The sequence below is a fragment of the Gobius niger genome (assembly GCF_951799975.1).
Source record: "Gobius niger genome assembly, chromosome: 18".
Lineage (NCBI taxonomy): Eukaryota > Metazoa > Chordata > Actinopteri > Gobiiformes > Gobiidae > Gobius > Gobius niger.
This window is the reverse complement of record NC_136869.1, coordinates 15190047-15201003: the sequence shown is the minus strand read 5'-3', so window position 1 is coordinate 15201003 and position 10957 is coordinate 15190047. Positions and strand designations below refer to the sequence as shown.

General features: G+C 41.3%; 2 protein-coding genes across 2 annotated transcripts; both read left to right on the top strand.

Moving 5' to 3' along the window:
• The first annotated feature begins 1919 nt into the window (after positions 1 to 1919).
• Positions 1920 to 3970, top strand: timm21 (translocase of inner mitochondrial membrane 21). Its single transcript, XM_079575832.1, has 6 exons — positions 1920 to 2482; positions 2556 to 2618; positions 3125 to 3222; positions 3310 to 3383; positions 3530 to 3635; positions 3737 to 3970. The coding sequence occupies exons 1-6, from the start codon at positions 2158 to 2160 to the stop codon at positions 3827 to 3829; spliced, it is 759 nt and encodes a 252-aa protein (XP_079431958.1). The 5' UTR covers positions 1920 to 2157; the 3' UTR covers positions 3830 to 3970.
• A 497-nt stretch (positions 3971 to 4467) lies between these two features.
• Positions 4468 to 8466, top strand: LOC306977491 (uncharacterized protein). The gene is made up of 5 exons (XM_079575831.1): positions 4468 to 4631; positions 5511 to 5571; positions 5657 to 5816; positions 7024 to 7120; positions 7536 to 8466. Exons 2-5 carry the CDS (start codon positions 5552 to 5554, stop codon positions 8024 to 8026), a joined length of 768 nt encoding a protein of 255 aa, XP_079431957.1. The 5' UTR covers positions 4468 to 4631; positions 5511 to 5551; the 3' UTR covers positions 8027 to 8466.
• The last annotated feature ends 2491 nt before the right edge of the window (positions 8467 to 10957 follow it).

Genomic DNA, 10957 nt, shown 5'->3' with positions numbered 1-10957 from the left:
TAATGATTAATGATATTTTTTGTAATGTTGGAGGGGGGTTTGGCCTGTCTTTATTTGCTGATGATGGGGCAGTGTGGAAAAGGGGACGAAATATTGGGTATATAATGAGTAAAATGCAAGAGTCAATGGACAAGGTTACTGAGTGGGCAGGAAGGTGGGGTTTCAAAATCTCTGTGGATAAAAGTAAGTATCTTATATTTGGCAATAAACGTAGAGTAGGGCAAGTGAGTCTGAGTTTGTATGGTAGAGTGCTTGAAAGGGTCAAAGTGTTTAAGTTCCTAGGTGTGCATTTCGATGAAAGGTTGACATGGAGACAACATATTGATAAAATTGTAGTTAAATGTGATAAAATTGTTAATATATTGCGGTGTCTTGCAGGTAGTAGCTGGGGTGCAGATAAGGGAACTCAGCTGATGATTTATAGGGCAATGGTCCGATCAAGCATTGACTATGGGTGTTTGGCATATGGGTGTGCAGCCAAGACGAACCTCTCAAGGTTGGATGTAGTGCAGGCTAAAGCGTTGAGGGTTTGTTGTGGGGCTTTTAGGACGACATCTATTCCCGCTCTATTAGTGGAATGTGGTGAGATGCCCCTTAGGCTGAGACGCGTCAAGTTAGCCCTTCAGTATATTGGGAGGATACAGAGCCAAGAGGAAGGAAATCCCGTGAAGGAATTGCTGGAGGAGAGCTGGCAGCCAGCCAGGAAGGCAAGAGGAAGGGTGAGCTTTGTGAGGGAAGTGAGGAGTGAGTTTCCTGAGAGGGGCAATGACATGTCCCCCAGAGTGGTCTGGCCAGATGTTCCACCGTGGTTGCTCCCAGATCCAGACATAGATTGGACTGTGAAGGATAAGTTTAAACAAAGGGGTAAAAGTAATCCAGTTGGGGTGGTCAGTGAAACCATTAGTGAGAATTGGGGAGGTTTTATGCAGTTTTATACAGATGGGTCTGTTGACCCTATCAGTAAAAAGGCAGCATTTGCTGTCCACGTTCCTGAGGTTGGTTTAAGTCAGGGTCATCGGCTCCCAGATGGAGTGTCAGTCTTTACTACGGAAACAATAGCCATTCTGGGTGCATTGGAGTGGGTAGGCAAGATTTGGCCCAAGCAGTCGTTGATTTGTACTGATTCAGCTGCTGCGTTGATGGCACTGCAAACAGGAGTGTCACAGGCAAGGCAGGATGTAATCTCCGAAATTTTAATGACGTTGCATAGAGCTGAGGCGGCAGGGTTATCAGTGGCTTTCATGTGGGTCCCGGCCCATGTGGGAGTTGCTGGGAATGAGAGTGCAGACTCTATAGCGAAAAACGCTCTTAAACTGGAGAATATTACAGTGAGAACAACTTTAGGGTACCGTGAGCTGTGCACCATTATAGGGCAGGAGTTTCTAGGTAGATGGCAGAGGCTGTGGGATGGAGAGGAAAGAGGGAGGCATTTTCATTCAATTCAGAGTAGTGTTAAGGGGGGGACACCACCTGGGGGAAAAGTAGAAGGGAACAAGTCATTTACACTCGGTTAAGGCTGGGTCACTGTGGATTTGGCCCAGACCTTGCACTCATGGGGAAGAGACTGGATGGACTGTGTTCGTGTGGCAGGGAAACAGAGACAGTCCTTCATGTTCTAATGGAGTGTGTGTGCTACAAGAAGGAGCGAAGTCGATTGTTTAAAGCTGTGCTGAGAACAGGAGTGGACAAGATATCACTGAGGACACTCTTGGACCCGCGGATAAATCGAGAGGCTGTGATTGCGGCAGTAATGGAGTTTGTTTTCTCTACTAATTTGCATGTGAGGATCTGCCCGTGATGCAGTTCTGTTAAGAGACTGTGGAAGGCAGCAATACGCCTGGTGGCGTCTAGCCTGCCGGAAACGAACAAGAAGAAGAAGAAGAAGTCCTTTGACGCACGTCGTCGACTGTAGTATCACGTGACCACGTCGTAAACAAGCTGCTGTTGGCTCCTCATGTGTAGGACAGATAGAGCTTTTACATTTTGCGGTCATCGATTTTTTTAGACGTTTGTGTTGTCTTTTCACTGAACAAACGCGATTATATTCTCTGCAATTGCAAAATAATTCACCAAATGAGTGCTCAGAGGATCTAGGTTTGGGGACACATGTGCTAAGTAGCTAGCACAGGGATCAAGCTAACTCATTGACTAGCTATCATGGCTTATGCACAGATATTCAAAGCACTGCATTATAAAATACCTCCAACAGCGGCTCAGTATATAATAAAATCATGTAAGCTTGCACACGTTTGCTTTATTAACCACACAGACAGGGCCATTCCCACATCTTCAAGACAGTTTTTGCAAAGACCTGGCGAGAAGAACAACTTGTGCACCGTGAATTCACTCATTTGGACACTAAAGTGTAGAGGGATTTCTGTCGACTGCACAAACAGAAGTAAAACCAGTCCTGAGGAGAGCAAAGGGAAATCCGTGTCCAGATTTCAAGGTGGGAGTCCACAAGCTTCAGCTGCACATAAAGGTAAGCAGCCAGGGTGAGCTATAATGCCATGGCTGGTGCAGGTTAACTATATTTGGTACTCTGTCCATTACAGTCAAAGAAGCTGGGAGAGATTTCACCTACTTGATTGTGGTGCTCATTGGACTTGGAGTTACAGGTAACCCCATATGTTTCATAACTAAATTATTTTAATCCTCTGTTTGGAAAGTATGTTTTTAAAAGAACAGGCCACGTTTTTCCATACTGAGATATGTTCTTACCTGAGCTTAGACAAGTTGATACGTACCTGTCTGGTCTTTGTGCCCGTGGAAGAGCTTGGTTGCTTCTAACTTCACCCTGTTTGGAGCTATAGGAATATACTGGGAGAGACCAAATGCTAACAACATCTTTGGTCATTTTGCGTGACTGAGGGCACACACAAAGACCAGACAGGTACGCATCAACTCGTCTAAGCTCAGGTAAGAACATATCTCGGTATGTAAAAATGGTGGCCTGTTCCTTTGTGGTAAACATCTAAGTTGGTACTATTGACCTGTTTATTCTATAGTCCCCATTGATTCATAGTGTCTTTGAAATAGGTTTTAAATATAGCACACACAGTAATGTGCATAGTATTGCAAATGTCATTTATTGTTGTTTGAATAGAATTTGTTTGTTTTTCAGGTGGACTTCTCTATGTGCTCTTTCAGGAGCTTTTCTCGACCTCCAGTCCAAATAAAGTGTATGGAAAAGCTTTCAACTTAGTCAAATCGAACCCAGAGGTAATTTACCGCTTTAGAGTGAATAGTGGGTCAAACAAGTTTGTTTCTTACAATTATCATTCAGTCCATTTATTTTTTCTAATGTAGATAATTGGTGCATTTGGGGAACCAATAAAGTGTTATGGCGAAACGACTCGCCGTGGCAGAAGGCAGCATGTGAGGTGAGAAATACAAAAATGTACTTAATTACATGTAGTCATTGTCCTTTAGTTATCGTCATTATATGAAATCAGATTCAGCTGTTTATTATTCTATTTTTTAATTAGAACTATTTTTTACAATAAATACATCTATTTTGTTTTCCCAGTCATGTGGAGTATATCAAGGATGGACTAAAGCATTTGAGGCTCAAGTTTTACATTGAAGGTTCAGAGCCTGGAGTTAAAGGAACCGTTCATTCCGAGTCAAAGGAGGTAACTAGAACTGGCATTCATCATTAAAGTTTGGTATTGTCATATAAATATGAATGTGTTGTTATTGGACATTCTGGTAAATAACTTGCTTTATTTGACAGAATCCTGACACGGGAAGGTACGAATTTCGGTACATTTTTGTGGAAGTGGACACTTACCCAAGAAGAACCATCATTGTAGAAGACAGCCGGTAGCAGCCAGTTGGAACACTGTATATTAAACAGAAATATGTGAATTAATAATTTAAAAAAGAGGGGGAAATCAACTATTTCTTTGGGGTTTTTACCCCCAACTTTCCAATTATTTTGTAAATTGACTGTACATGAAAAAATTAATAAAATGATGACTAATCATCTGTGTGACAAAGCCTACAATTTGCTTATCAGAACCACAGATCTATTATAATATCGATCAGACCTCGCAGATATTGCCTGTAAGACATGCCAATAACCACAAGAGGGAGCAAGAGTAGCATCAACACGAGGCACACCAAAACATACTCATCGATACTTACGAAAGTTACATAGAGCTTTCGTGAGTATCTCTCAGTTACATGTTTCTATATCATTTTCAACTTATTCCTTAACCTTTAAAAATAGGTGTTTTTTTTTCCTTCTACGTAGCACATTGAAGCCGCCCCCGGTGAGCCCCGCCCCCTGTGAACCACAGACGGCAGAGAAAGCTAAAGCTAGCATGATCTACCGGGCTCGGGGACTAGTTCAGTGAGAGCTCATTGTTTAACTATATTGACAAATAAGAACCGAACTCCTTGTCCTTTTAGGTTGTGGGTCGGTAGGTCGTTTAAATGGGGCTGAATGGCTGCTTTAACTAGCTAGCTAACTAACTAGCAAGGAGGGCAGCATCTGTTTTGTTGTGGCCTGCGCCTTTTCTCTGCGTGGACAGGTTAGATTAACTAGCTAGTTCTGTACAACTTATGCTCATAATTCACCAAAACTGAGAAGGATGGCTTAAGTGGATGACCATTTTCTGAAACGAGTAAGTGGCCATGCTAATTATTGTGTTTGCTGCAATGTTGCTGTGTAGCTAATGTTTTACTTTTTTTAAAATAATAATAATAATGTGTTACACTTATGGCTGTCACGATTATTACTATATCGACTTATCGTTCAATAAATGACAGCTAGGCGAAATATTTTTGGGCTCGATATTTATCGTCTGTACATTTATCAGCATTTCCAGCATGTTTTCTTTGCAAAACTTGTAAAACTGAATCAAATTGAGTTACATTATATTTCATGGTTATTGCTGCTTGTGGTATTTTAGGATATGATGATGCACTTTTAGAACAAAGGTTTACTGTCATTTTTAAGCCTGAGAGTTGACAGTATCTGGTATCGTTAGAGTCAATAATATCGTTTATCGCGATACTTTCCTGCCTCAATTTATCGAACTTCAAATTTGTTTTCGTGACAGGCCTAGTTACACTTTCTTTTACCAAGTTTCTCAAAGCACTAAGTTAAAACGTGCACAAATCTCACACAGGAAGTCCATTCTAAATTGCATTATCTTTTCATGCCAGCAATACAAACTAACAAATTTGCAAGGTATTTGCATTGCTTGAACCTAACCTATTGTACTTATTGTAATCTTTACACTGAAAAATAAGGAATATGCTATATAGTGTATCTGTATTTTATCTAACCTCAAAAAGCTTACACAGGACGATTGCAGTAGAATTGGCTATTCTCTTATCGAGAATAGCTGCTTGCTGTACAGTGTTTCTTTTGTGGGAAGTAGAATGTAACATGTTCCTGATGTGGCATGGTAATCTGGTTATTTTCTGGAATAGCAGAACTACTATAGTTGTGCAAATTAGATGATAATGTACTATGAAGCTTCTTTCTCTTGTTACAGATGTTAGGCAGCTATGAGAGCCCCCCTACGCTGAACTGATCATGGAGTTGTACTGGTATATGTAAGTGTCCATTTAAACGCATATGAAATGTAAACTACTCATAATAACCAATGATCATTCATCGTTCTCCTATCTCTTTTTCCAGAGTTGTGGTTGTATTCATCATCATCAAGATCTTCTTCTATGTTTGCTGGTACCGATCTACGCAGAGGCAGCTGGCAGCTTACCTGAGAACGCCTCGCAATGCTCAGATTGTCATTGTGGGAGGACGGGCTTACCTCCATCAGATGTGTGAGAGACAGGGTGTAAGTGTTAACCCACATCTGTTGCCACCTGAAAGTCGCCAAAGAAAGAATCTTTGGGATGTGCCGTCTTTGTAAAAAAAGAAAATGAATGCGACACTGGTCGAAAATATATCTGGTGACATTGAAGCTTTTCAAAATAATGCAATAGCAAAAGTGATGCAATCAAGACTTCTTTTTTCTTGGCGGCAACTTTATTTTTAACCAGCCAGTGAATTTGCATGTGTAATGTGTTCATATATGTTTATAGTTTGTTTTTTTTTAACTGCAGACTGCCTTAAACTCAGGCCTGTGTGACATTTTTGCAGAGGAGTGGTTTGCTCACTGAAAAGGTCATGTGGTTAGAGCCACTTTCACCTCTTAGAGAAAATGTGTCACGTTGTTTTACCGTTATTTATGTCCCTGTGTGGTCTGGCCCTTCTCTTGAATGAGTCAGTGGTTGTAGAAGTCGTCAGGTTTTTCTTACAGGAAAACTGATATTATGCAGTCTCACAGAGCAAATATATGTAAAATACTACGTAGTTAACCAAACCTGGTAAAGCTCATTTCAAAGCTGCTTCTGTTTTAGTGATGAGGTTTTCATTAGTGTTGCCACAATACGACAAAGCCCTCGTCTGATACAGATCTGTAAACCTAAAAGTTTGCATGAGACTCATTTTGACCAATGTTTTGTCAGCATTTGCAACAATCTGCTAAATGTCTGTCCCTACGAAGTATCTATACCTGTTCAAAGGATCTAGTTTACGTACTAAGGTTAATTTTGATTAAGTATCTATTTTATGCCCTTAGTTTACATACAAATCTATTGTTATATAGCTTATTATGTGCTTACATTCCTTCACTCTCACTGTCCCTTGTGTCCAATTGCCTTTTCCCAGATTTTGCTCTCTCCTGTAGAACCGCTGTCTCTGGTGTATTATGTTCCCAGTTAAGGGTTTAATGGAAAGTGTAGCAGGGAGGCCCAGCGGTCATCCATAACCCTCCCTCTGAAAGTCCTTTGGAAAAACGCCAGGATGAGTGGAGTCCCAGGTTTAGAGTAATCAAACAAACAGGAGAAAACAGACCTGATGTATTATCTCTACAGTGGAATGCAGTTCGCGAGTTCCACTGTGCGATTAAACTGCCACACACCAGTCTTTACGTCTGTAACAAAACTTTAATACTTACGTTTATCCACTATGTGTTTCATACTGTGTCATTTCTATTTTAGGATGATCTGTCCATAGAAGAGGCCTCTTCAGCTCTGCCCCCTGCTCCCTCCTTCTCCCACCTCGACATGCCACCACCATATGACGCTGTTTCTAGCGGTAACTCTGAACTCATTGTCTTGTTTGTCAATTTCTGTAGAAACCTGCCTTCAGAAATGCCGTGTTATATACACTGCAGTTGAGCTCATTTGGCCACTTTCCATATCACTGCATGACACTCCTGCTTACACAGACCACTTCTGGGTGAATGTCAACGATTCAAATGACTCTTGAGATAACTGTTGCTGCAGCCAAAACTTGAACAGTTGTTTTTTGTTTCAGCTTTATCTGACCTTTAAGTCTGAGGCAGAACACAACCTAACTTTGTACAAAAGTTGTGTTTGGGTTTGTTGCAATGTGGGTGTGTGGGTGAAAGGCCTGTGCTCTCATTCCACTGCAGTCAACTGTGCTAGTTTCCAAGTTCCAAAACAGTGAATATGTAATGTAAATGTTGATGTTTGCTTGTCGTTTTCAGAGGAGGAGCTGAAGCCGCCTCCTTACAGTGAGTGCACCCGCAGTGACGGTGCTGCTGCTGCTGCTGCTGCTTCCCTGACCAGAGATGGAGGAGACTCGATAAGTGTTAATGAGGCCCCACCTCCTTATACTCCCTCTCCTCCAAGACATGTTCCTCAACCAGGTCCACAATCGGAAAGACGTGTCCTTCAGCCAGGTCCACAGTCAGAAAGACATGTCTCTCAGCCAGGTCCACAGTCAGAAAGACATGTCTCTCAGCCAGGTCCACAGTCAGAAAGACATGTCCCTCAGCCAGGTCCACAGTCAGAAAGACGTGTCCTTCAGCCAGGTCCACAGTCAGAAAGACATGTCTCTCAGCCAGGTCCACAGTCAGAAAGACATGTCTCTCAGCCAGGTCCACAGTCAGAAAGACTTGTCCCTGAGCCAGGTCCACAGTTAGAAAGACGTGTCCCTCAACCTGCTGCAGCGTCAGGGAGCTCTGGTCCGTCTTAGTCCCTTGTCCAGTCCTAATGCCAGTGTGCCTTTCCACTCTCTGCTTTTTGTGGCCGTCCGACTCTGAGTTGGCTATATTAGGTGTAATGAGTGCTGTGTGAATTTACTGAGGCCGCTGTTACAGCTTTATAGCGATGAACTATAAAAGCTCCTTAACTCCATGGCCGTTCACTGTTCAGTCTATATCAGTTTGGATATAGTTCAGGAATTAATATTTGTGTTGATAAACACACTTGACTGCAGTTCATTCACAGTTCACAGTGTGGTTTCAGTAGTCATTTAGAAATCAAATCAAATTGTCAAGGAAAGGCATTTGGAGTTGCCTTATTTGAGAGACTAAAGTGCCTTGAAATCACTGAGGAAAGTCAGTGAGAGATAATAAAGGGAATATTTTTTATGCCATTGTAGTAAAAACAAACATATTTGAGCAGTTTTCATTTCACCTTGTGCAACAATATTTTTATGTCATGTTTGGTGTAGTTTTGCTTGTATTGTAAAAGATGTGTTATTCTTGTCTGTCACTGCATCCTTGGACAGTTTTACTGAGGCAACATATTTTCATTCGGCTGCTCATTAATTCCTCAGAGGTCAAAACGACTCTGTTGTTCTGAATCATGAATGAATAATCACAACACATTCTCATTCATATCATTGTTCTGCCAACTCAAAAGCTGTTCAGATGAGCTGAAACTCTAGCATTTCTTTGTTTAGACTTCATATCATCCTACTTTGGCTTTACTGACATTCCTTACTCAGTTTTGTATGAAATATTTGTGTAGAAGTTGGCTACAGATGTGTTACATGTGGAAGTTTGTAAGGCAATTCAGTCAATAAAATGCTACTTTTTTTTAACTATTGAGATGTCATGACTTCTTTCTCCACTAGATGGAGGTGTTGCATCATCGATGGCTTTATCTTTCAATGAGAATCTCTAAGGGCTCTCAAAAGGAAATAAGATTGATGCGGTTTCCTCAGTGTTCCAAAAGGGGCCAATATTTTTCTACTTCGGTTGGAAATGGAAATTGAACTTTATCACGATCAAGTGGAGAGGCCTCTTGTGTAGTGTCATTTCCTCTCATGGGACCACTCAGCCCCAACAAGGTTTAAGTAGAAACACCTCATTTAAACAATTATGAACATTTTACTAAACAACATTTCTGTGCTGAAATGAGAGTGTGTCTTCATGTTTTATTAAAGGTATTGTTTCAGGGACTTGCAACGACTGCTGAAATAGGGGTGCGTTATGCAGCATGTGGATACAAACATGTTTTACTATGTGAACATTGCAGAATTCAGTCACTGAGCTTATGCACAAATTAGGAACAGATGCAGGAATTGTGGGAGTTGGAGTGTGTCCCTTTTTGGGCGCTTACAAACTGGTTTTAGCCATAGGATCTGGCAACCCAAAGTGCCCGACTCATGTTTGGGGAAATGTCTTACAAAAGTTAAGGTCAATTTAATTTGGACATGTTTATCATATCTGTGGGCACAAATGTGTTGTGGGTTTGATATATTTACAGAAAATGATACACATCACTGTCCAATTGATAGATTAACAAGTGTCAGGCGCACAGAAAAGCTCTGTTTTTTTCATCCCTGCACCCAGAGCACAGCCTTGAGTAATCAATGTTTTTGAGTGGAATATTTGCATGTTAGAAAGCCGCCAGCGATGCATCTTGTAAAGCGTTTTAATCATTACATCTCGGCATAAACAACTGTATAATGGATACAGAGCTGCCTTCAAGGATATTACAAGCCATGCCCCGATTACCAAGGTCCTTAAGTCCTCAAGGGGAAATGGGATACATGACTGAATTACCCGTATAAGACAAACTGCTCTTTCAACGCCATCCACAATGCGTGTATATAGATTATATAGTATATGCTGCCAGTATCCTGTTACATGTGTTTTAAAGGGGAGGTATGCGGTGTCCGTGGAGAAACACCACACCTTTCAAATTCAGCCAGAAAGCACATTCCTGTCGCGGGTGAGGATGGATAAGATGTCACCGAACGTACGAGATTGATTTTCTCCCTCAGAGCGTTTCACAATATCACACTCAAAAGCAGTTAAATGACAAACTGGGTGAGGGATTGAAATCTCCACATATGGATCTGTCACTATTTCTGTAGGTCTATTCATTGGGCTCATCTTGAGTTTCCAAAAAGAAGTCAATGTCATTTATTCCCAATCTTAAGAGAAGAAGTATAACAGCTGCATATTCCCAAGAGCAAAATCACTGTGCATATTTTGATGATGAAATGGTGTTTGCTGAATTAAATAACTTTGATAACTTAAGTGCATGAAGGGGAATTTAAGCTCTCTTTTGGTTTACAATCATTCATTTTTACTTCGTCTTTTTTTCTATATGCTTAAATAGTTTAAGTATACACATTTTGATTTATAAGGTGATGAGACGATCCAGCCATTTGTCTTTGGGGCCAGTCAGAAAGTGTTCAACAGTGTTGTTGTTTTTTCTTCATTTAAAGGTCCTATAAGGTCCAGACCAGGCTTTAATCAACACTGCCATCGCGTGCTGAAGGCCTGATAAGCAGGTTCATCATTTCCCCTTGGCCCCGCACTTTAATCTGCGAGTAGAGACGGCGGGGCTGTTGTTGACAGGAGCGAAGTGAGGAAGTGTCAAAGTCTGGAAGGATGGATGGGCCCTGAGTGCAGACAGACAGGTGAAAGGCAGTCAAGTGTTATAAGGTAAGTATAGGCCACTGTATCAAACCTTTTATAATGAACGAATGGCAAAGCAATGTCGACAATAAAATCCTTCATAACAATTGCTGCAAATCTGATGCACCAACACATCTCAAAAGAGGCTTCAGGTTTTCTTTATCGCCCTGGTCGGGAAGTTTGATCCATTTTTAAAATGAACTGCATTGGCAATTTTTCAGGAGCAGTGGTCAGCCGCAGTGCAGTGC

What these genes read in the sequence shown, in the direction of transcription:
- timm21 (XM_079575832.1), top strand. Translation starts at nt 2,158, where the DNA reads ATGGCTTATGCACAGATATTCAAAGCACTGCATTATAAAATACCTCCA. An exon ending in AGCTTCAGCTGCACATAAAG is followed by an intron (nt 2,483 to 2,555) that starts GTAAGCAGCCAG and finishes TGTCCATTACAG; the next exon opens with TCAAAGAAGCTGGGAGAGAT. An exon ending in TTCATTCCGAGTCAAAGGAG is followed by an intron (nt 3,636 to 3,736) that starts GTAACTAGAACT and finishes TTTATTTGACAG; the next exon opens with AATCCTGACACGGGAAGGTA.
- LOC306977491 (XM_079575831.1), top strand. Translation starts at nt 5,552, where the DNA reads ATGGAGTTGTACTGGTATAT. An exon ending in ATGGAGTTGTACTGGTATAT is followed by an intron (nt 5,572 to 5,656) that starts GTAAGTGTCCAT and finishes CTCTTTTTCCAG; the next exon opens with AGTTGTGGTTGTATTCATCA. An exon ending in AGATGTGTGAGAGACAGGGT is followed by an intron (nt 5,817 to 7,023) that starts GTAAGTGTTAAC and finishes TTTCTATTTTAG; the next exon opens with GATGATCTGTCCATAGAAGA.